General features: G+C 35.2%; 1 protein-coding gene across 2 annotated transcripts in view; it reads left to right on the forward strand.

The window, feature by feature from the left end:
• The first annotated feature begins 1916 nt into the window (after positions 1–1916).
• The window catches only part of FANCI (FA complementation group I), a 65015-nt gene continuing 41501 nt past the window's right edge, over positions 1917–25430 (forward strand). The window contains exons 1-12 of one of the 2 annotated variants that reach the window (XM_031955577.1): positions 1917–2112; positions 3586–3688; positions 4757–4829; positions 8600–8730; positions 9144–9300; positions 10361–10418; positions 12208–12249; positions 12799–12922; positions 13389–13474; positions 16143–16269; positions 17211–17303; positions 18372–18508. In XM_031955577.1, the coding sequence (XP_031811437.1) occupies positions 3605–3688; positions 4757–4829; positions 8600–8730; positions 9144–9300; positions 10361–10418; positions 12208–12249; positions 12799–12922; positions 13389–13474; positions 16143–16269; positions 17211–17303; positions 18372–18508 (1112 nt within the window). In that variant the 5' untranslated portion in view covers positions 1917–2112; positions 3586–3604. The remainder of the gene's footprint in view (positions 2113–3585; positions 3689–4756; positions 4830–8599; positions 8731–9143; positions 9301–10360; positions 10419–12207; positions 12250–12798; positions 12923–13388; positions 13475–16142; positions 16270–17210; positions 17304–18371; positions 18509–25430) is intronic. The other variant, XM_031955578.1, reaches the window with a different exon arrangement.

The raw sequence follows: 25430 nt of genomic DNA on the forward strand, positions 1-25430 counted from the left end.
ATACAGAAGTTTCAAGCCTACATTCCTGGAAAAATGGTGGTGACATTGGGAAGAGGGGAAGGTTTGGGAGAAAAGGTGATTTCTTTTTTGAAAGAAAGGAGTTATAGGCTGGTTATAGAAATCTGGAAATTAAATAAAGATGATAATTAAACTCATGGAAATTGATGAGGTTACCAACTAGATAGTAGAGAGATCAAAGAAAAGAGAACCTAAGAAAGAATTTTGGGAACATTCTTGATAAGTGGTAATGACCTGGAAACCAGTAAAGAAAACTGAAAAGGAGCAATCAGCACATAGGAAAAGAACCAGAGGAGTTATACAAAAATCTAGAGGTATCCAAGTATCCAAGAAGAGAGAAATCTAGAGTGTTAAATGCTGTAAAAATGTTCAGAAGTATGAGGACTGAGAACAAGCTGTTATCTTTTGATAATTAAGAAATCATTGATAATCTTTGAAAAGGAAGTTTCTGTTAAAAAAGAAAAAGTCAGAAATCAGATTGCAGAGGTTTAAAAAGAGAGTGAGGAAAGGAAGAGAAGACTTTTTCAAGGAGAGTAACTAGAAAGGGGAAAAGAAGTCCAGCCCACTGGCATTTTTATTAAATTGTAAGCTTCTTGAGAGTAGGTATCTCCAGTGTTTAGCATAAGGCCTGGGCATGTTAGGCGTTTAATAAATGCTCGTTGAGAGGCTTGGAGAGACTTACATGAACTGATGCTGAGTGAAATGAGCAGAACCAAGAGATCATTATATACATCAACAATGATACTGTATGAGGATGTATTCTGATGGAAGTGGATTTCTTTGACAAAGAGACCTAACTCAGTTTCAATTAATCAATGATGGAAAGAAGCAGCTACACCCAAGGAAAGAACACTGGGAAATGAATGTAAACTGTTTGCATTTTTGTTTTTCTTTCCAGGTTATTTTTGCCTTCTGAATCCAATTCTCCCTGAGCAACAAGAGAACTGTTCGGTTCTGCACACATATATTGTATTTAGGAAATACTGTGATATATTTAACATATACAGGACTGCTTGCCATCTAGGAGAGGGGATGGAGGGAGAGAGGGGAAAAATTGGAACAGAAGTGAGTGCAAGGGATAGTGTTGTAAAAAATTACCCTGGCATGGGTCCTGTCAATAAAAAGTTATTATAATAAATAAATTGATTTTTAAAAATTACCCTGGCATGGGTTCTGTCAATAAAAAGTTATTATAATAAATAAATTGATTTTTAAAAATTACCCTGGCATGGGTTGTCAATAAAAAGTTATTATAATAAATAAATTGATTTTAAAAAATTACCCTGGCCTGGGTTCTGTCAATAAAAAGTTATTATAATAAATAAATTGATTTTAAAAAATTACCCTGGCATGGGTTCTGTCAATAAAAAGTTATTATAATAAATAAATTGATTTTAAAAAATTACCCTGGCCTGGGTCCTGTCAATAAAAAGTTATTATAATAAAAAAATAAATAAAATTAAAAAAATAAAAATTCTTAATGTTCATCTTACCCTTTAAAAAAATAAAATAAAATAAATGCTCGTTGACTGACGTTTATTTATTTACTACGTGCCGGCCCTATGCTACGCGCCGAGGACACAAAGGCTTGAGAGGAAAGAGTAAGAGAGAAAGACGCAAGGAGAGCTGCACCACGCGGCAAAAACCGCACTCAGTTTGGATGTTTGACACCGTCCCCATCAAAATGAGACAACGGAGAAGGGAGAAGTCTGAGGGTAGAAAGAGACAGCGGAGCACGACGCAACTCCTCCTCCCCCGCACGTGAAAGTAGGGCTGGGGCTGCAACCTGATTATTCCTGTCCCATTATACCAAATTGCCCCGGCTGTACCTCCTTGCTCTCTCCCCCCCCCCCCCCCCCCTTTTTAAGACTTTTGGTATCTTCTAAGTCGCCGGACCCGGAAGAACGGAAACCGGCCGCCCGAGGGCGGCGGGGGCGGGAGTTGTTGCCCCGGACAACGGAAGTGAGGTCAGCGCGCTCTCCTATTTAGCGGGAGATTCGGAGTGGGCTAGCGGCTGTTAAGCGGAAGTGCCCGTCGAGAACCCTGCGGAGCGCTGCTTTTTGGGGTCCTGCTTCACAGCGGGTGCGGAGCCCGGTAATGGGGGACGGCTCGGGCGTAGGGCTGAGGTGGGGTCTCCAGGCCCCTAGTACTGGGCGCTTCTAGTGCCGCCTGCCAGAGGGTTAGGGGAGGGGGTTGGTAAATCCTGCCCTCCGGCCTTGAATGAATTGTGTCTAGTTCGCGGCGGCCCCCTCCCCTCCCCCCCATTCCCATCCAGACCATAAACTCCTTACGTCAGGAGCTGTTCCCGGTGCTGTCATCCTCGTCCTCCTGCCTCCTCCGCCCCGCGTACGGTTCTGCACACTGATGCTCCGGAGACGTTTACGGAGAAACCTCGGGCCGGAGGCTAGCTGCTTCGAGCCACAGCGCCCCCCTCCCTTTTAGTTAAGAGATGGAGAGAGCTCTAAAAGCCATCTGCTCTAAGCTTTTCGTTTTACAGCGGAGGGAACAATCAGAGAGGCTAATAAGTACGGGCGGGCCGTGTCCGTCCCGGATTCTTAGTGGCGGAGAAGAACTAGAGCTGGAAGCCAGCCCTAGGTATTCCCGCACGCCCGCTCCCTAACCCCAGGCCCCGGGCTGATCAGCGTATCCTCCCCTGAAGGAGAGGCTGGAAATCGATCCCTGACCCGGCTCCCGGGTGCACTGAGAACCTCAGCCACTTGCTACTTGAGTCCGATGTTCATGAACTTAGGCGGATCATTTATCTGTTATGTGGTTAAACGTGTACTTGTTGGTTTGTAGGGAATTTATCGGCTTCTCCTCGCTTTGCCTCTTAAGCTATCTTCCCCCGGGCAGCGTGACCAGAAACTTTGTGGAGTCATCTTTGATTCCATCCTGTTTTCCCAAATCCGTGCCGTAGTTAAACTTCCTGTTACTTCTCAGCTTTGTCTCTTGCTTTCCAACTATTATCTTGGGCTTCATCGAGTGGATTTCAGTAAATTGCTTAGCTGAGGCTCATTTTCTCTGGTTTTATTCACATTCACCCCCATTACCATCTCGATAGATTTATCTTTGTAAAACATTGCTTTTATCATGTCACTCTTCCGCCCTGAAACCCAGAAGTTTGCCAATGGCTAGAGTGCTGATAGTTCTCTCTCTCTCTTTTTTTTCTCAAATCTCAATTTTTTTGCTGTGATGTTACAGCATCCGGGTCATTTACATTTGTAAGAGAAGAGGGTTCTCAGGCAGTACATCCGGGGTTTTGAAGTCCACTGCCTCTCTCCTCCATCATTTTCTCTTCTTTATCCTCTTAGATTTCACAATAGAAGTTGGCTTGTTATTGGATAAACCTGCAGTTGTGACCTTCCCAGTGCAGAGATCAAACTGCGCTCAGCACGGTGCCAGGGATTTTGTCTCACAAAATTAGGAAATCCCTGTACTTAGGGACACTTTGAAAACTATTGGATAAGCTCCTTAGGATTCTGGCTTTTGAGACCTTTCTCAATTTGTCCCTATCAGCTCTAGGATTCTTTGAAAATCAAGCCCTCATGTGATGTACTTTTTCTACAGTTCCATGAGATGAGCTACAATGGACCAAAAAATTCTCTCTCTAGCAACAGAAAAAACAGCAGAGAAACTGCAAGAATTTCTACAATGCCTGAAAGATGATGAGGTGAGTATGAAGATTTCAGTTGCTATTTATTATTGCTGAGGAAAATCCTACTAAAAGTTTCTAGTACTAAAATGCTACATTATGTGAATGCAAAATGACAGTGAAAGGACAACTAATCTTTGATCATCAAATTTTGGTTTTCCTGAAATATGAGAAGAGAGGACAGGAATGTAAGTAATTTATATCTGGATGAAAAGTTCTTTGTTCCATTATGTCATCGATGTGAATGTTTGCTGCAGTGGTACCTTTACTTTTTAATCTCCTGTTCATGAACCCTTCCCTGGGGGGCCCCCTCAGTAGATTAAGGGGCTTCCTCAGGACTTACAGTGTGAGCAGGGTTGGCCCCTCCATAGCACAATTAGCCATCTACTTGGGATCCCTTGCCCTTGCTTCCTTAGTGGTCTACCTCTTCCCACCTCATAGATTTCTTGGATAAAGTCTTTTATGCCATTTCTTGACTTGTTTTATTTGTAATAAGATTATCGAGTTTGATATGATTCAGTTCTCCCAATATTGTCCACGCTTGTTCATAAGCCAGGCTTACATTCTGAGTATTAACAATTAAGATAGTGTGTAGAGATAGTTTGAAAACTGATTCTTAGCACCTTCTCTGTCATTCTACCACTATTACAGTTATGGTTGAATGTATGGTGAATGAGAATAAGAGTTCTTAATGTATTCTTGCTACAGGAATTGAAAATGGCATAAGCCTATCCTATGTACTATATTATGGCAGCACTAATTGAACATAAGACTTCACTCTTAATTAGTTAAACATGTTAAACTAATTTTGTAGTTATTTGCATACTTATTTGTATCATACTACTTATTTGCAAGGATTATGATTACTTTGTTTTCAAAAATAAAATTAAAAAGTTGCATTAACTTTTAAAATTGTCTCATTGCCCTATTTTTAAAAAAAAATTTGACTTGTGGTTCTTGGTGTCAATTAGAGATCTGTCCCTAAGAAGGTATATCTTTGTTTTTTGTTTTTTTAATCATTTTTACTGGACAGTGACGTTTCTTATTGTTAACTAAAATTTGAAACCATTCTTTCTATGGTTACAGCTGACTGGTCTCCTTCAGAAGCATGCAGTAAAAGGAAAATCACCTGGAGCACTTCTGAAAGGCATCTTCAAGGGTAATAATGAGGATAATGTGGTTGTTAATATTTTTCTGTCCTAAAAGTGGCTTAAAGAATTGCCTTATTTCTCTGACTAATTGTTAGTCATTGAATTTGTTTATGGTGAGGATATATAAAACTTTACTGTTTCTTTAACTGCTTACCTTTCTGTCTCTACTCTTCTAAATGATCACACCAAAAGGGCATTTTGTATACCCAGGTATGGTTTTCTAAAATCAAGTAGGCCATTGAACAAAATGAAAGGACAGCTGGGGTTTGTTGTTATTGTTGTTGGTTTAAAAAGAATTTTATTGAATAAGATTTGAATGGTGTTGGTTTATTGGTAATTAGAGGAAGCTTTTTACCTACCACTCCCCTTGATTTGGCATCTTTAAAAGTGTGTTTAAGGCACTAGCTGTAATTGCTACCTGATCTATATCTAATTTGAGGTTAAGGAGCCCTGTCGTTTAATAAAATACTTTATCCAGTTCTTTTCTTAAAAGCAGGTAGAACTCTTTTATTTCTATTTCTTGAACAGGTGCCAGTTCTATAATGGCAGAAGTCTGTCTCACACTCTCCGAGGTGGGCATGTGTACTGGAAAATGGTACATTGGCATGAGATATAACAGTGAAAGTGAAAAATGGTTTGGGGCTTTTGACAAGTAATTATTTAGTTGTTTTCTTTCTTTCTTTCTTTCTTTCTTTCTTTCTTTCTTTCTTTCTTTTTTTTTTGTCAGTAAAACCATCTTTTACTACAAAGCAGCAGTCTCCCATTTTTAGTGAGACAGATTTAAAAATTTTTTTAATTGTTTGAATCTACATTTATGGAAACTTGAACTGTCCTTGATCACGTCTTATATCACTCTTCATCCCATGCTAAATCTCACCTAAGAGTGCTCTCACTGTTTGACATCTGTCTGCTTACTCATGTATTGTTAAGGAAACCACATGATCATGCTGACTAGGTCCTTTACAAATTTGAGTTTTGTGTGCTCAACTGGCCCCTCATTACTGCAGAGCGATAAGTTTGCTTTTCCTTAATACTCTTTACTACACTATCTGCAGGACTTGTTTCAAACATTTCTTTTTTCCTTAAGCCTACGAAAGATCTTTTTTTCACCTTCCTTTAGTTGCAAATCTTAAAAAATTGAGAAATCAGAGACTATTTTTCTATGAACTTTCTCCCCTACATCTTAAAATCCCATAACAACCTTCCTATCTCTCCCTTCCCCTCCCCCATTCTCTCCTCTAGTATAGTCAAAGAGTGGCCCTTCTCTCAAAACCTAACTAAATACTTACACCTTAGATCTCATCCCATTTATTGGAGCAGATTGCCTATGCAACTATTTTATCCATCTTCTTTATCTTAAATTTCTATCTCTGGCTCCCTTTCTGCTCCTTGATACTTGATCTCTCTCATTCTTTACAAACAAACAAAAAAACTTGACTTCTTAAGTTATCATCCTAAATATCTCCTTTTCACAGCCAGACTCTTAGAAAAAACTGTCTATGTTTGTTATACTCACTTCTCAGTCCCTTGACGTCTAGTTTCTGATCCCATCTCTTAATTGAAACTAATCTCTCCAACATTGCTAGTGATTTCTTAATAGCCAGAGCTAGTGGTCTTTTCTCAGATCTTGTTTTCCTTGAGCTCTACAATATTTTACTTTATTGATTACATTGTCTTCTTGGATAGTCTCTTCTTTGGATTTTCATGACATTTTCCTCATACCCATCTGATTACTTCTATAATTTGTATGGTTTCTCCATATTATGCTCCTAGTTAAGAGTATAGTCCAGGATTATTTCCTGGACCTAATTCTATTTGTTACATATTCCTTGTCAGCTATCTTGTTGGCTCCAGTGGGTTTATCATCTTTGGGTATGTCATTCCCAAAACTAAATTAGGTCTTTCTCCTGAGATTTTGCATATCTGGCTGCTTATTGGATATTTCCCGCTGGCTGGTCTATGATAAGTCACACTCATGATTAAAACAATTCCTCTTTATTCTCATATCTTCCTGCTCCTTTTTTTTAATTTAGCATTTTGTTTTTCCCCAGTTACATGTGAACACTTTTTTAAAAACACTTGTCTTTAAAACATTGAATTCCAGATTCTTTCCTTTCATCCCTCCCTATACCCTCAATGAGAAGGCCAACAATTTGACATAGGTTATTCAAGTGAAGTCATGGAAAGTCTTTCCACAAAACCCATATTGTGGAAGCAAGGTTAGGTCCCTTTGTAATTCTCCTCTCCTCTCCCCCCCCCCCCGCCCCCCCAAAAAAAAGAAAAGAAAAGAAAAGAAAAAGAAAATTTTTTAAATGTTGAAGCTATTAGAACGTGTTTTATCCTAACTAGTTTCTGGCTGCTTGCAATATTTTATCCTTGACCTGGAAGCCTTAGAATTTGACAATAATGTTGGGATCTTTTTTAGGAGATTATCAGTGACTTCTTTTGATTTGTTTTACCCTGTGATTCTAGAATATCAGGGCAGTTTTCCTTGATAATTTCTTGAAAGATGCTGTCCAAGCTCTTTTTTTTCCATCATGACTTTCAGGTAGTTTGATAATTTTAAAATTATCTCTCCTGGATCTGTTTTCCAGAGCACTTATTTAGATAGTTCACATTGTTTTTTTTTTGTTATTGTTTTTTTAATTCTTTTGGTAAGTCATTAGCTTCCATTTGCTCATTTCTGATTTTGAGAGCATTATTTTCTTGAGCTTTTGTACCTTTTTATTCATTTGGCCAATTTTGCTTAAAAGCATTCTCTTCCTCACTGGATTTTTGTACTTCCTTTACCATTTGATTTAGTGTGTTTTTTGAGGAATTATTTTCGTCAGTATTTTTTTGTCTCCTTTTACTAAGCTGTTGACTTGTTTTCTTGCCTTACTCTCATTTTTCTTCCCAATTTTTCCTCTACCTCTTTTACTTGATCTTAAAAATCTTTTTTGAGCTCTTTCACGGCCTGAGACCAATCCATATCTTTCTTGGAGGTTTTGATTTTATCATCTGAGTATATGTTTTGATCTTCCTTATCACCTTAGTAACTTTGTATGGTCAGAAGCTACTGCTTTTTTTTTTTTTTTTAAGTATTTTATTTTTTCCCCAGTTAAACATGTCAAGAAAATTTTTAATATTCATATTGACAAAATCTCTCCCCTCTTCCAAAGATGGTGAACAATTTGATTTGGTTTCCATGTGCTATCATGTAAAACATTGTCATATTAGTCACAGTTGTGAAAGAAGAAACAGATCAAAAGGGAAAAAAAATCATGAGAGAATAAAGTAACTGGGAAAAATGCTTCAATCCACCTTCAGAGTCCATCAGTTTTTTTATTTGGATGTGGATAACATTTTTTCCTCATTAGTCCTTTGCACTTAGGTAAGATCATTGCATTCCTGAGAAGACTCTTTCAATCCCTATGTGTACATGACTGACAATATAATGTATTTTGAAGAGGTCTTATATTATCTGACAACTGCTGTTGTTACAATCAGTGAGAAATATCCTCTCAAAGACTCTTTTTTTTCTTTGCCATATCTAGTTATACATTGAAAAGAAAATTTTCTGTGCCTTTGTTATAGCAAACAAGTAATTTAATACATTAAATACTATGAATTTGCCTTTTGGTCACAACTCTTAGGTACTATTGTGATTAGTTTTAGAAAGATGCATGATTAATCTTTTGTCTTTCTCAATCTGTCTGTTTTCTTTATGTTGTTATAATAATAATAGCATTTCTTGTTTTCTGCTTTGTTTTTCCATCTCTTCTTCTAAAACAATTAGGTTCTCCATGTTCTGAGGAGGCTGGATCCCTTAGGAGACTCAAAGTATACAAATATTGTATCCAGTTGGTGGAATCAGGAGATCTGCATAGAGAAGTAGCATCTGAGATCACAGGGCTACTGATGCTTGAGGTAAAATGAAAGCTTAAGGATTCCTTGGGATGACTCCTGGGTTTGCAGTTTGTAAAAAGAATTAGGGAAATTTCATGGTATTAAGCTCAGTGCAGTGCCATCTTTTATTTTAAGCAGCAATTTTTTAAGTCTTGCTTTTGGACCATACAACATCTAATTAATTACATTGAATTTCATGCTTATGAAAATGTGATATGTTTGTGGTTCAAAAAATAGGGTAATTTGCGGGGAATGTTATACCCTTTATATGTCCACTTCTAGTTTTTAGAACAATTCCTTTTCAGGTCTGTGCCTTTTGGGGATAATTCATCTCTAGGTAATAATACTAGTTTGTTAATTCAACAAAAAGTGCTGTTTTTTAGATGTATCACTTTCTGGCCCTTATTTGATTTCTTTGACCTTTGAACTTTTAGGCTCACAGTTTGCCTGGCTCCTCCTTGGTTGAGTTAGCCAATGGATTTGTTGATGTTGTCAGGGAAGGCAGCTTGGTGAATGGGAAGTCTCTGGAGTTACTACCCATTATCCTTACTGCCCTAGCTACCAAAAAGGAAAACCTGGCTTATGGAAAAGGTAATTTCTTTCCACTTTTCAGAAGTTCAGTTCAATAAAGATTTGAAAACCTACTGTGTACAAAGTATTGCATTTGGTGCTAAGGAAAATATGAAGTTTAGGAGAGCACTGAACAAGCTTGCAGTCTTATAGGGAAGTAAAGCATAAATATAAACAACTTTAATATATAATATTGAAGAATCAGTGCATAAGTGAGATCCCTAACAAAATGTTCTGTACAGTCCCTAGGGAAGTATGAAAGTCTGTAGCAATAAGACCTCTTTTTGTTTTAGAAAATATTAAGAAATAATACATCAGTATCATCTAATGCATCTTCCTTGATTAGAAGACAAGACAGTTTAGGAATGGATCTTGATCTCTTCCTGAGAGACTTTGTATTGTTTGTGCTAACCAAACTAGTAAGGAAAATGTCTTTGTTTAATTCAATTCAAAAACAGTAGGCCCAAATTAAATAAATTCTTGGAGAGAGAGTGTGGTAAAAGATACAATAAATTGTTTGGGGGTGACATTTTCTCTAGTGTTTTAAGTTCTTTTAGTGACTTAAAAAACCATATTACAAAGAGTTGAAGAGAGTTGATGTCGAGGGAAGAGGTGCCAGACATAAATCCCTTTCATAAAAGTTTGGTAGTGAGGGAGAAGGAAGAAATGATAGTTGTATGGGACTAATGTTTTTGGAAAGGTGGGAAGGAATCGATGGGGAGGGAAAAATTAAAGAAGCATGGGAGCGAATAATGTTCCTTTAGGAAGCAAGAATGTCTGGAGACAGACATATGGCTAGAAAGACTGTCATAGAGAAAAATCACAGATCAGAGAAAAGAAGAATAAAATGGCTAATGATCCTTGTATATTTTAAAGAACAGAAATGGGGACCTGAAGGTTCCCCTCCCCCCACCTTTGTTCCTATTGAATATCTTCAGTCTTCTCAGGGAGGTATTGGAAGCTGAATTGTGTACTGTGAGTATGGGGGTTGAGAAGTTGAGAAGGAAATTGTTTTTGAACAGCTCCTGTGGGGAAAATGAGTAAAGGAAAGTGGAGCAATTGTGTAGTTTGTATTTTTCAGGTGAGCTGAATGGCGAAGAATATAAGAAGCAGCTGATTAACACACTGTGTTCTAGCCGGTAAGTCTCTTAATCGTCTTGTGGTTTTTTAAGAGCTATCCATGGCCATAAAGAACAGGAACTTGTTTCTTTGAACAATAAGCTTCTATTTGCACCCTTGTCATATGTTGTACTATTATAGAATCATTTATTTTGTATTGAATTATTTTAGTTAATGAAGAATTTTAAATGTTCCATTCATGTTCTCAGCAAAGCATTTTCTGGTTATTTGCACAACTCCTTTTAGGGTAGAGACTTGACTCACTAGGTACCACTTTAGGAACTTCTTAGAGTGTCAAATATTCTCAATTTCTCAAGCTAGTAGAGTTATTACCCTTCACTCCCATTTTTTTCTGACGATCAATTTCTTAAAGAAAAGAAAAAGCATACCTTTAACCTCTATGGAATTCATTATGGCATACTTTATTCACTTTCTTTCTGTCTTTGCCTTTTGGCATGACTTACTTAGAGAAGGAAGAGATCTTAGCTACTTGGGATTTAGAGGTTTTAGCACCCATATAGCAGAAAGGACAGTACTAATCTTTCGCACACAATAAAGAATCACTACAAGCTGTGGAGTCCAGATATTTGGGATTTATTTCCTTTGTGCTAGCATAACTTTGAGGGTTTTTTTGCTGTGTTATGAGAATTAAAAGTTGTTTTCAAGTGAAATTTTAACCCTCGGGGAAAGGAATGGAAACAACTGTTTTGAGAGGTATGATTGCAACAAATATTTTACGATTAAAATATTTTTATGACAAAAAAGATTTCTAAGCATTAGTTGACAAGTTGCTTTTCTTGAGTAGCATTTAATATAATAAAATATAATAATAATATAAATATAATATAATAAATAAATAAAATATAATAAAAAAATAAAATGGAAAGGACACTGGAGTTGAAGTTATGAAACCTAACTTGGATTTGAGTCCCTGTTCTGTCACTTGTTATCTAAATGACCTTGGGTCTCTTCATCTTAAAATGAGGCTATTGGACCAGATCATTTTGAAGGCTCTTTCCACCTGTAACGTTGTATGTATTGAATACATACAGATTGAATAGGTGACAAGAGATAACCTTGTGGAGAGGTTATATGTCTTATAGTCACAGAGTTTGTCAAGAAAAGAATTGAATTCCTCCTTCCTAACATAATTTTACAGACTCGAGTCAAAGATGAGAAACTTTTTGTAATTAAAAAGCTGCAAATTGCTTAGAGGAGTCCCTATCAAGCTACAGATTGTCCTGGACAATGGAGGTTATGAGCCAATTTTTTAAAATTATTGCATAGTACAAGCCTACAGAACAAGAACAATAAAAAACCATTGCTTCTTAGTTCTCTTTCATGTAGTTTTGGTCTTTTGTCTTTATTCAAATCCTGGATTTTTGTTTTTTTGTTTTTAGTTTAATTCTGTACATTGTAATATACTCAACTCAAAAGCTGCTGAATAAATGATTTGAAGCTCATGGAAGTATCCCTGGATATGGCCTTGTTTAATTATTTGATTTTTTTATTATCGTTTGGCGCTCACAGTGGAGCGATTTTACTTCTTTGTATATATTGTAATGAGTACTGATATGGTAATAAAGAGGAAATAAAAAATTGTTAAATAAAATTTCCTAAAAACCAGATTTTACTCAACTGTAGAAATGCAAAACTGAGAGTTTCAAAAGCTTACCATTTCTTATCTAGATTATGCTGCTTTCTAATAGGGTTGAAACAAGCTTAAATCAGCTAAAAATTTTTTCTCTTGACTAATTTCTGCAAATTAAAATAAATAACTTGTCTTATTTTGACATTTTGTTTAATCAGATGGGACCAGCAGTTTGTAATCCAACTTACATCTATGTTCAGGTAAAATTGTAGTCTTCTTTCTTTATTTTCATATCTTGTCCTTTTAGAAACTTGTTTGACAAAACTCTTGCGCATGCCTCTGGCTATTCTCTGAACTGCCTGGGCCAGTAGCCTCTTACTTTTGTATGTCAGAGAAGTTTTTTTTTTTCTCCTTGGCCCCAAAGTATAAGCCTGTGAGGAAAATGGTTTAGTGAAAGAAGCCAGAAGAAGCAGATGGCCTGGAGTCAAACCCGTGTGTGGTTGTGGGCAAGTCGTTTCATGTTTGTAGGCTGTCCTTTCATCATCTGTGAAATAAGTGACTTGAACTGGAGCTTCTGTGGGGTCCCTTCCATCTCTACATCTCATAATGTTTTGGGTTTTTTCAGATTTTGGTCCTTGTTTGGGTGAATTTATTGGTTCTTCTAAAGAAATCAGAAGGTAGATTATTCCAATAATCTTCTAGGATTTTCTTTCTTGGAACTGTAAATGCTAGGAAGCATTAAGATAGAAATAGATAGCATTTGGCCATCCAGGGTATGTCCACAGATTATAAAAATGTCTGATCCACAGGGATGTCCCTCTAAGCATAGAGGAGTTGGAGTTTGTGGTAGAAAAGGTCCTGAGGCTGCTCTCCAAATTGGACCTCCAAGAGATACCTCCTTTGGTCTACCAGCTTCTGTTGCTTTCTTCTAAGGTAGGAACAAAAAACATTTTTATTTTTAAATTCCAAAATTGAACCAGCCAAACTGAAATTAGTCATTCAGAATGATCCAGCCTGTTCTTTCAGGTTTAAAGAGAACTCCAGAAATATCCTAGGGCATAGATTATGTATTTCAGCATACAGGTACATTTGATTGCATCTCACACTTTCATACTGAGAAAAACATTCATATAGTGGCAGATTACATTTTGTATATAGCAGCAAAATTAGTGGCTATGGCACATAAATCACAATGCAGTGTTTCCCATTGTCTGGTTCCTCAGAGCCACTCCAGACCCATGTGAAAATATTATGCGTCCAATATGTGGTTCTAGGATATAGTTTTGGTCCATTTAGCTTTATGCTTTAAGAAGCCTTTGGATTGAAAGACACTGTTAATCTTGAATAGTTTAGTTCATTTTTTTTTTAGTTTTTTTGTTTTTTTCTCCATAACTTCCAGGGAAGTAGGACAAAAGTTCTGGAAGGAATTATAGCCTTCTTCAGTCAGATGGATAAATCACACAATGAGGAGCAGTGTGGTGATGAGTGAGTAATAAAGTCATTCTTTTGTAAAACAATAGTTTTTATTTGTACATAATTACATTTTTTTGTCTACTCTTTTGTCTTCCCCACATGAAGCTGTGGAGTTTGAGAACACTTAACCTTCACTCTTTTCTATCATTTTCTGATAAGCCATGTGGTTAACTTCAGGATTTGAATATTTTATATAAAAATACTCATGATTACTTATTCTTTTTTTAAATTAATTTTTTTTAATTATAACTTTTTATTTATAAGATATGCATGTGTAATTTTTCAGCATTGACCCTTGCAAAACCTTCTGTTCCAACTTTTCCCTTCCTTCCCCCCATCCCCTCCTCTAGATGGCAGGTTGATCAATACATGTTAAATATGTCAAAGTATATGTTAAACAAAATATATATACAGATATCCATACAGTTATTTTGCTGCACAAGAAAAATCGGACTTAGAAATAAGGTAAAAATAACCTGAGAAGGAAAACAAAAATATAAGCAGACAAAAACAGAAGGAGTGGAAATGCTATGTTGTGGTCCAGACTAATTTCCCATAGTTCTTTTGCTGAATGTAACTGGCTCCCCTCACTATTGAACAATTGGAACTGATTTGGTTCATCTCACTGCTGAAGAGAGCCACATTCATGATTACTTATTCTTGATATAACCTACACTAAATAATTGAGGATTGAGCTATTTCCTGTGTTGTTGAACTGGAAGTATACCATTTCCTAGTTTCAAGGACAGATTATTCTTGCTTAAGATATATCAATTCTTCCACAGACTTCTCTTTCTCCCCCTAACCAAAGCTGAAGATTCTTGGCACAGAGTTGTACCAACAGGAGTCAAAGCAATCTATATAATACAAATTTACCTCAAGTGAGAACTGTCTATATTGAAAGGAACTATGAAGAATTGTATTCCTGCTCAGTTGTAGATAATTCAGGCAACGATTTGCCTAATTTGCAGTCACCAGTAATGACTTAAAGATGTTCAGTTTCTTTTTTGTGTGTGTACTTGACAACCAGCCCCCCAATAAACAGTTCTATATGCAGAAAAAAAAAAGGATTCTATGTAAGACCACGAACTTCTTAGATACAGGTTGCTTTAAAAAAATACAATAAATTCAACTTCTTATTTTGGGGAGAGAGGGGGACAGTTGGGGTTAAGTGGCTTGCTCAGGATCACACAGCTAGTAAATGTTAAGTGTCTAAGACTGGATTAGAATTAAGGTCCTGACTTTGGAGCCAGTGCATTATCCTTAGCACTATCTAGCTGCCCCAACCATATTAGTTTAAACCTAGCCTACTTATGTGTCTCCTTCTGAACTTCCTTTTGTTCTTTGTGATTTTTAAAATGCTTCAATGACTTTTTTGTCTCCCTTTTTTGTATGACAACACTATGTATCTTTTCGTCCTCTCCAAAATCCCTCCCCTCAATTGAAAAATTAAAAAAAAAATCTTTGTAACATACAGTTATGGTCAAGTAAAACCAATCAAGTTATTTGCCACATACAAGAATGTATGTTTTATTTGAAACTTTATGAGTCCGTATCCCTCTGTCAGAGTATATAGAAAGCAGTTTTCCTCATTTTCCTCTACAGTTATGGTTAATAATTTCACTGATGAGAGTTCTTAAGTCTTTCAAAGTAGTTTGTTTTTTTTTTTCTTAAAATACTGGCATTGTGACTATAAATTGTTCTCCTGCTTCTACTCATTTCACATTGTAATAGTTTGTTCAAGAGACCTTGAATCTATTCTTGATAAAACATTTATTGTTCTTTCTTTTTAAAAACAATTTTAATTTTTATCTTTTGTTTTATATCATCTTAGTTTCCAAATACATATATCCTTTCTCAAACACCTAGTGAACCATCCCTTGTTACAAGAGAGTGAAAAGGTGGGGGAGGGGGGAGGAGGAAGATGTTTAGCAAAATTAACCAGCATGTGAATATTGACTATATATGCAAAATTCCACGTTTATGGTCTTCTGCCTTTCCAGTAAGAAAAAAAAAAGTGTAACTTCTCTCTTCTTTAGCAATAAGCAACAATCTTGGTCATTTATATATGTTGCTTTCCTGTTTGTGTTTATAGTGTTAGTTTCTATAAGTTTTCCTGTGCTTCTCTGTATTCTTCATGTTCATTGTTTATTATATACAGTAATATTCCATAACAGTCATGCACCAAAATGTGTTTAGCTATTTCTCGATAATCCGGCTTCTCATACATTCCAACTCTATGCTATTCATAATGCTGCTCTAAATGTTTTAGTATATACTCTTTATTTCTTTAGCTTTTTGCACAGATGTTACCTTATGCCATTTTTTTTCTATCAGCAGTGCCTTCTACATCTCCATTCCTACCCATTTTTCAAGGCCAAGCTTAAGTACCATGTCCAAATGAAGCTTTCCATGGTCAGTGATTTCTCCTTCCTTAGAATTCTTCAAATACTTAGTTTCAACTATCTTTGGCTCTCTTCTCTGCTTGATTTTAAGTTCTTAGAAGACAGACAGCTTCTTGTCCTACACTGCCTGGAACATGGACACTCAAAATTTTTTATTGAATGAATCAATTTCTATTTTGCATTCAGTATGATTAGGTCCAGTGGCACAGCTGAGTGCTTCAACCAATTGTTTATATTCAGTGACATATCCCTGGCCCATCTTTCTATTCCTTTAGCTTGTTGGACCTTGTCACAGTGCCATCTGGTGAACTGCGTCACGTGGAAGGCACCATTATCCTGCACATTGTGTTTGCCATCAAGTTGGACCGGGACCTAGGTAGAGAGCTCATGAAACACTTAAAGGTACAGCAAAACTTGAAAGTAATTCAGTATTTTGGTGAAATGGGCAGAGATTTAGAACTAGAAATCTTTTTATGTTGGTCATTAATAGCAGGAATCAAGTGAGGCTATTATAACATGAAATTACTTAAAAAGTAGGTCATCCTTCTATAGTTAAGATTAAATGATCATCAATATATCACTAAACGAGCCAACAGGTTCCATTTAGAATTTTACTGTAATATTATTTAATGAAAAAAACCCTGATATATTTGTCAGTAAATGGCCCTTTCTCAGTTATCTTATATGACCTTAAACCTTGGCTTCAGTTTTCTACTCTAAGAAATGATGATATTACTACTTGTTCTTAACAGAGCTTTTCATACTATTCACTTATATCTCTTGTTGATCAGTGTAATAAGTGTAGAAACTCTGAATATTAAAGTATTTCGATTTTTAGCAGTTAATAGTTTATAACAAGTTTCTGTCTCTTATAAATGCTCTGTGATAGGCAGTCTTGGTTAATGGATAGAGGACTGGGGATAAGGCATTTAATATTTAGTTAGCTTTAAAGCTCTGTACAGATGCTACTGTTTGCAAGCATGGAACTTTTTAAACTCAGTTACTGACTATTCTACCTTGTTTTGAAGGAGAAGAAATACTTGACAGGAAAAGTACTTTGTTTCCTAATAAGGCAGATACTGGTTCAGATAGATGTCACTAACCTAGCTACTCTAGAAAAAGAGCAGACCATCAGCTTCATAGAATTGCTGTGAAAGGGAATCACCAATATTGATGCCTGTTGAATAGCTACTGGTTAGCATAATCAAATAATGTATTCATTTTTTTGAATCCCTACAAAGAAAGGAGCTTTAAAAATTCCAAGATCTGTTTTATTGTATTATTTTCTATGCTGTACCTTTAAGTTGTAAGTAATAACTTTTTTTCTGATATGTTTACCCTAGGCTGGGCAGCAAGGAGATGCCAACAAAACTATATGTCCCTTCAGCATTGCACTCCTACTCTCAGTAGCAAGAATACAGAGATTTGAGGAACAGGTATTTATGTGGAAGGGTGAGATTCCTCAGTAACTCCATATAGTTAATGAACATTTCCTTGGAGGAACAGTTCTTGGAGGCACTGGTGTCTGCCATTGCTTTTATAGTTTACAGCCATTCTTTAGAGGCCAGGGTACTCTTTATATGTTGCCTTTTCATGTCTTTGTTTTTTGTACAAGAGGGAGAGGTAAGAATAGAAATAAAAAAGTGAGCCCAAAGGAGCAAAGATAAGAACCTTAATAGAATTTTTGGACACTTTTCTTATACATTGATTTTTAAGGAATTGCTTCTGGTCGAATAAAAATTAGTTCAGCAGGGTAGATTGGTCAGGTAGGCTGTACAAGCAGCCTAGTGTCCTAAAACAGTAGAAGTGATTATTTGAAATTTATTCTCTCAAGGGGAAGGTTTTAGGTGAGGAGTTTCTTACTGGGGTACATGAAACTTATCAAAAGGATACAGAGGATACAGGCAATATTTGGTAAATATTTACATTAGCCTATTAAATATTTAAAAAAAGTAACTAGTAATGTTAGTGAAAACATTTATAGATTTAAAAGGATTTTCAAGGAGAAGGATCAGGGTAAGAAAGGGAAGGAGTGTTATAATACATCTGAAAAATTGGTTACTTCTGATCACAATACTAAATGAAGTTTGGATTTCAAACAAGTTTTGTACTGTCCTAAAAAAAAAATTTAGTTACAGTGACACAATTAAAGATCAGCCACTTGATCTCCACAGTAACCAAAAACTCTGAAGTGATTTCTGGTCATTGAAGTTACAAAATTTTTGCATGTGTCCTTCCTATCCCTTCTTAGTAAATACATCATCAGACTTTAATTCTGTTTATAACAATTTATCTCTCTGAGTCAGAATTCTTAGCCCTATTCTCAGTCAAATCTAAAGCAAAAAAAAAAAAAATATATATATATATATATATATTTATTTTTTTTTTTTTTTGATTCATTTGGCTGTGCTCTGATAAACATTTAACAATGTTATCATAAGAAGATGACAGTGAAAGCTGCTATATTTTTTTGGTTTGATATCTTTTTCCTCTAATTGTATTAGGTATTTGACCTTCTGAAAACATCAATTCTCAAAAGCTTCAGGGACCTCCAGCTTCTCCACACTTCAAAGTTTCTGCAGAACCTTGTCCCTCAAAAATCATGTATCTCCACCATGATCTTAGAAGTGGTTAAGAATAGGTGAGTTAACAAACAATGCTCCTTATTTGCCATTGTTACTTTTGAATATGTATATACCTGTTAGTGTCTGGGGAAATGTGTTCATAAATGAGTATAAGCAGAATAAATGTGAGGTAAATATAGGAGGAGAGGCAGAAACAGCCAAGTGTGTATCAAGCAAGATTTTAACAGAATTTTGAACAAAACAGGGATTCTAAAAGGTAGAGAAGAGGTGACAGTACATTCCAGCATGTGGTTAAAAAGTTAGTGAAGGGAAATTTGGCATTGTGTATAAGCAACCACAAGAACAGCAGTTCAGTTAGATTGTAGACTTCAGAAGAGAATAGTAGATATGATATGGTTGGAACTTAAATTTGATCTAAGAGGCAGTCAGGAGCCATTAGAGTTTATTAAGCAGGTGAGTGACAACTGTCAAATCCTTGTTTTTAGACAGTCAGTTTGGCAATTCTCAAAGATGGATTTAAAAGGAGAGAAATTTGAGATAAGGGAGATCAATTAGGAAGCTATTCAGTATTATAGGCAAGAAGTAATCAAGGTCTGAATGAGAGTAGTGGCTGTGTGAATAGAAAGAAGAGGTTGGATGTTAGAGATAGGGAGATAGAAATTATACTATTTAATAATTTTATTCTCAAACAGCTCCTATCTGCCTGGGATGAATTCATCCTAAGTATTTTAGTCCATGGAATGCTACCTCTTTTTTCTTCCTTTGAAATATGCTTTCCTATGTCCTACTATACCCAGATTTTCTCTTTTTCCATATACTCTAGGATGGAGTAGTCATTTTCATCTCAAAAACTAATTAGTGAGAATCAGATCCAGAATAGATTTTCCCTTGCTATTTGCTCTATCTTTTGAAATAAAAAATTATAAGACAAGGCAAGAAGTTATAAGCTGTTTTTCTTTCAGATATTTGGATAATTTATGCTTTCTTTCATTGTTCAGTGTCTCTTGCTATCTATTTCCCAAACTCTTCATTGATTTCCTCTTCTTTTGACCCTTATCCAAATAGTTTCTTCTCGTGTTTCTTTCATTTTCGTTCATGTATTTTCTGACCTAAGTATGCCTTCTTAATATATAAAATATTACTTTACCTCTCTTTTACCTACTTTGTTTATTTTAAATAAAATATACCTCTCCTGATCCAAAATTCAGTCATGATTTTCATTCCATCAAATTTCAGTGATAATCAAGAGGTAAAATTTCACCACTAGTTCTTATTTTTTATTGCCTACACTTTGGACATTTGTGTGTACACACTTGAAGCTATGAGTTTTACTAATTCCTTGCTTAAATGAGTTTGTATGAGTTTCTCCTCTGATTTTATATCACAGATGCTATTCTTCTAACTATATATTATATAATTTGGGGAATATTCATAAGCAGTCTTCTCCCTCCTTTATCCTTTTTAGTTTAAGGCCTTTTGATTGCATTTTTAAGAAACCTATAAAAAATGCAGACTTAGTAGCTTTTGTTAAATCTACTCCATCTGTGGCCAAGAATTGTTAATCTCATTTTCCAGGGTTCAGAACTACAAATTCTATTCAGATACTATCATCCTAGTTAGCTTTTCATTTCCCAAATAATTTTTTTTCTGATATCCTTTTGCGTTCATGGACAAAAATAAGGAAGGTGCAACCTGAACCTTGTTTTTACCTATGGTTTCATAATCATGGATAATATATTTTAGCTTCCTTCTTAAAGAGTCATTTATGGGCAGCTGTTTTTCTAAGTCCAAAGGTTCTCTGCCATGTTTTGTATACAAACCCTGCAAAAGACAACAGATTACTCTTGGAAGATAGCCTGTCCTACAAGAATCCTTGATCAGAGAATTACAGCTTTTCCTCTTCCTTCCCAACTACCATCCCTATGAGCTCTCATCCAGCGACTGGTTCTACTGTGTATTGTTCTTGGTCAAACAAGTAACTTTTTCCTCTTCAGAACATCCAGCTCTCACTTTTTTAGAGAGAACCTCAACTGTTTTTAACCTTTTCATGCCTTTTCTCTTCATCTTCATTCTGATAAAGATCAGCTACCTTCTTTTACCTCAAAATTCTCTTTTTCCTTTGAAAACTTGCTTCTGTTTCCTATAAGAACCCTTTATCCTTCCTATATAAAAGGGCAATCTTCTAGTTCCTTTATCTTCTCCAGAAAAATCATCCTATACTTAGATCACAGATCAGTCATCTGTTGACTTGATTTAATACAGATACCAACATTCTACATGATGCAAGTCACTGCAATTTCTATTCTCTGTGATGGTTGAGATTTTTGACCTTTTTGGGAAGTAAATAATAATTTTTTTTCCTAATTACATGTAAAGATAGTTTTTAACATTCATTTTTTATAAGATTTTGAGTTCTAAATTTTTTCTGCTTCCTTGTGACAGCAGAAAATCTGATATAGATCATATATATGCAATCATATAAACATATTTACACATTAGTCATATTGTGCAAGAAGAAACAGAACAAAAGGGAAAAGCCACCCAAAAAAAAAAGTGCAAATAATGATTTCATCTGCATTCAAATTCCATAGTTCTTTTTCTCCATGTGTTCTAAGCATTTCCCATCATAAGTCTTTTGGAATTATCTTGGATCATTGTACTGCTCTGAAGACCTAAGTCTTTCATAGTTGATCATTGCACAATATTGCTGTTACTGTGTACAAAGTTCTCCTGGTTCTGCTCACTTCACTCAGCATCAGTTCATGTAAGTCTTTCTAGGTTTTTCTGAAACCTACCTCTCATCATTTCTTATAGAACAATATTCCATTATATTTATATGCCACAACTTGTTTAGCCACTTTCCAATTGATGGGCATTCCTTCAATTTCTAATTTTTTTCCATCACAAAAGCTGTGCAATAAATATATTTGTACATGTAAGGCCTTTCCAATTTTTTAAGATCTCTTTAGGATATAGACTTAGTAGTGATATTGCTGGATAAAATATGCATAATTTTATAGCCCTTTAGGCATAGTTCCAAGTTGCTGTCCAGAATAGTTGGATCAGTTCACAACTCTATCAGCAATGCGTTAGTGTCCCACTTTTCTCACATCTTCTCCAATATATATCATTTTCATTTTCTGTCATATTTCCCGATCTGATATATGTGAGGTGATATCTCAGAGCTGTTTTAATTCATGTTTCTCTAATTAGTGATTTAGAGCATTTTTTCATGACTATTGATAACTTTAGTTTTTTCATCTGAAAACTGCCTATTCATATGCTTTGACCATTTATCAACTGGGGAATGACTTGTAGTCTTATAAATTTGACTCAGTTCTTTATATATTTAAGAAATGAGGCCTTTATCATCAGACACTTGCTATAAAGATTGTTTCCCAGTTTTCTGCTTTTCTCCTAATCTTGGTTGCATTGGAGTTTTTTTGTAAAATATACGACTTAACTTAATGTAATCAAAATTAAGCATTTTGTATTTCATAATGTCCTCAATCTTTTGTTTGGTCACAAACTCTTCACTTTTCCATAAGATTGATAGATAAACTGTTCCTTGCTCTCCTAATTTGCTTATTGCATTGTTTATGTCTAAGTCACATATCCATTTTTACATTATCTTGGTATATGGTGTGAAATCTTAATTTATGCTTAGTTTCTGCTACACTATTTTCCAGTTTTTCCAGCAGTTTTTGTCTAATAGTTACTTGTTATCACAGAAGCTGAAGTCTTTGAGTTTATCAAATAGTAGATTACTACAGTTGTTTACTACTATATGTTTTATACTTCCTGTATTCCATTGATTCACCACTATGTTTCTTAGCTATTACCAAGTACCAATGGCTTTTTCTGCATTTATTGAGATACCATGATTTCTTTTGGTTTTGCTATTGATGTGGCAAGTTATGCTTATAATTTTTCCAATAATGAATCAGCACTGCATTCCTGGTATAAATCCAACATGATCATAACACATTATCCTAATGATAAATTGCTATAATCCTTTTGCTACTATTTTATTTAAAATTTTTGCATAAATATTTATTAAAGAAATTGGTTTATAATTTTCTTTCTGTTTTAGCTTTTCCTGGGATCAGCACAATATTTGTGCCATAAAAGGAATTTGTACGAGTTCTTCACATATTTTTCCAAATAGTTTATATAGTATTAGGATTAATTTGTTTTTCCATGTTTGGTAGAATTTACTTTTAAATCCATCTGGCCCTGGAGATTTTTGTCTTAGGGAGTTTCTTAAGGAGGGAGGATGGTTGTTTAATTTCTTTTGTAAAATGGAGTTTTTTGAAGTATTTTAGTCCTTTTATATTATTGTTGGCAAATTGTATTTTTGTAAATATTCTTCTATTTCACTTAGAATGTCAGATTTTTTTCTCCTTTGATTTTCAGAATTTCTAATTTGGTTGTTAAATTGGGGTTTTTAAAATTTGTTCTTTTTGTAGCTTTTTTAAATTGCATTTCTAAAATTCATTAATCTCTCTTTCTCTTATTTTATTCATGTAAGCATTTGGAGATAAAATAATTTCTCCTAAATACTGTTTTGACTGCATTGCATAAATTTTGGTATGCTGTTTCACCAATTTCATTCTCTTTGATGAAATTATTGATTCTCTTATGATTTTTTTGTTTGATTTATTCTTTAGGATTCGTTTCTAATTAATTTTTGACCTATCTTTCTGTGTCCTTTATTATTACATGTAATTTTAATAGCATTATGATATTAAAAAGATGCACTTAATATTTCTGTCTTCATACATCTGATTGAGATTTTTATGACCTAATATATAATCAGTTTTTGTTGTAGGTGCCACTGGGGAAAAAAAAAAGTATGTTCCTTTCTCTTCCCATTCAGTTTTCTCCAGAGTTTTATCATATCTTCTAAGATTTTGTTCACCTCCTTAACTTTGTTGTTTATTTTCTGGTTGTATTTGTTTAGTTCTGAGAGGAGGAGATTGAGTTTGCTATTGAGTTTAGTTTTATTGTTATAATATAGTATAAGTTTGCTATCTATTTCTTGTAATTTGCTTAACTTCTCTAAGAATTTGGATACTGTAATATTTGGTGCCTACATGTTTAGTATTGATATCACTTCATTATTGTTGATACATCTTAGCAAGATGTAGTTTTATTCTTTTTCTCTTTTACTGGGTAGTTGACTTGAGTCTTATCTAGGCTCTTTTTGCCTTCTGGGCTATCATATTTTAAGTCCTTTGATCCTTTAATATAGAAGTTGTGATGACCACGTATTTTAAAATCAGCCGGAGTCAGGAATTCAGCTTAAAGGGAAATCCTTGATCTTTATTCTTTGAGGAGGTGAAGGGAGATGGCAATAGGAAGTGAGAGCAGTTGCAACACGAACTTGGCCAGCAGTGACTTTGCCTCTCTCCCTCCACCCACCAAAATCGTCTCTACGTCATTTCCTATACAACACATCAAAACTTGCACAGAGAGTGGGCTGGACCATTCTTTCTCCAAGCTTATATTAATAGAGTATCGTCCAATTGGTATTTAGCCTCATGTGCTTGGGACTTCAGTTCATCAACTCGAGCTTCAGCCCATTACAAGAAGCTACTAAGTTCTGTGTAATCCTTATTATAACTCCTTGATATTTGAATTGTTTTTTTCTGGCTGTTTACAGTATTTTCTCCTTGATCTGGTAGTCCTGAAATTTCTTGGAATTTTCATTTTAGCATCCCTTTCAGGAAGTAGATTGTTTCAATAATATTTAGGTCTGAGATATCTTTGAGAATTTCTTCAAAGATGCTGTAGGTTCTTTCAATAATATTTAGATTCTAGGATTCAAGATAATTTTCTTTGAGAATTTCTTCAAAGTTGCTATACAGGCTCTTTCTTTGATCATGGCTTTTTGGTAGTCTAATAATTCTTAAATTATCTCTCCTGGATCTGTTTTTCAGATTAGTTGTTTTTCTGATAAGATATTTTACATTTTCTTGTACTTTTTCTTTCTTTTGATTTTGTTTGACTGTTTCTTGATGTCACATAGAGTCATTAACTTTCACTTGCCCAATACTAATTTTTAACTCATTATTTTCCTCAGTTAGCTTTTGTACCTTCTTTTCTATTTGGCCAGTTATATTTTTTAAGGAATTGTTTTCTTCAGTGAATTTTTTTTTTTTCCAGTTTGGCCTATTCTATTTTTTAAGGAGTTGTTTTCTTCGATTTTTGTACTTCTCCACACTGTTGACTTTTTTTTCATAATTCCCTTGCATAACTCATTTCTTTTCCCAATTTTTCTTTCACCTTTCTTACTTGATTTTTAAAATTCTTTTTGAACTCTTTCAAGAGGATTTTTGGGGCTTGAAACCAATTCATATTCCTTTAAGGCTTTGCATATAGGCATTTTGACATTGTTGTTCTTTTTGAGTTGGTTAAAACTCAAAAAGTTTTTATTTTCCTTGTTGTCATAGTAGCTTTCTACTAAGGTCAGGGCTCTTTTTTGGTTTTTTGCTCATTTTTTAAAAAGTTGAGCTCGACTATTGGAGAAGAGAGGGCACTCTCCCAAGCTTCTTCCAAAGGAAGCCGGATATCTGGTCATTGGCTTTTTGTACTGGGGCTTCTGGGCTAGTAACCTGTCTCCTGTCCAGGTCTGTTGAGCTGGGACTGTGAGGCCTCAGTTGCCAATCTGTGCTGTGGCTAAGAGCCTCCCACTAGCTTGACTGGGCACTGCCTATGCTGGGCTTTGCTCCCCTTTTATCTAACTGAGGTAGATCTTTCTTGAACTCCTTCCAGGTTATCTAGGTCTGGACAATTGTTTCATTCCATCTTTTTGTGGATTTTGTCACTTTAGAATTCTTTTAAAGGCTTAATTTTTATGTTGTTTGCAAGGAAAACTGGGGAGGGCTCAGGCAACTTCCTAGCTTCTCTCTGCCATTTTGCTTCCTCCCCTGGCTTTTTTTCTTAAAACTACTTATGAGTGTTTATATCTCAACC

The sequence above is a fragment of the Sarcophilus harrisii genome, chromosome 2 (assembly GCF_902635505.1).
Source record: "Sarcophilus harrisii chromosome 2, mSarHar1.11, whole genome shotgun sequence".
Taxonomy (NCBI): domain Eukaryota; kingdom Metazoa; phylum Chordata; class Mammalia; order Dasyuromorphia; family Dasyuridae; genus Sarcophilus; species Sarcophilus harrisii.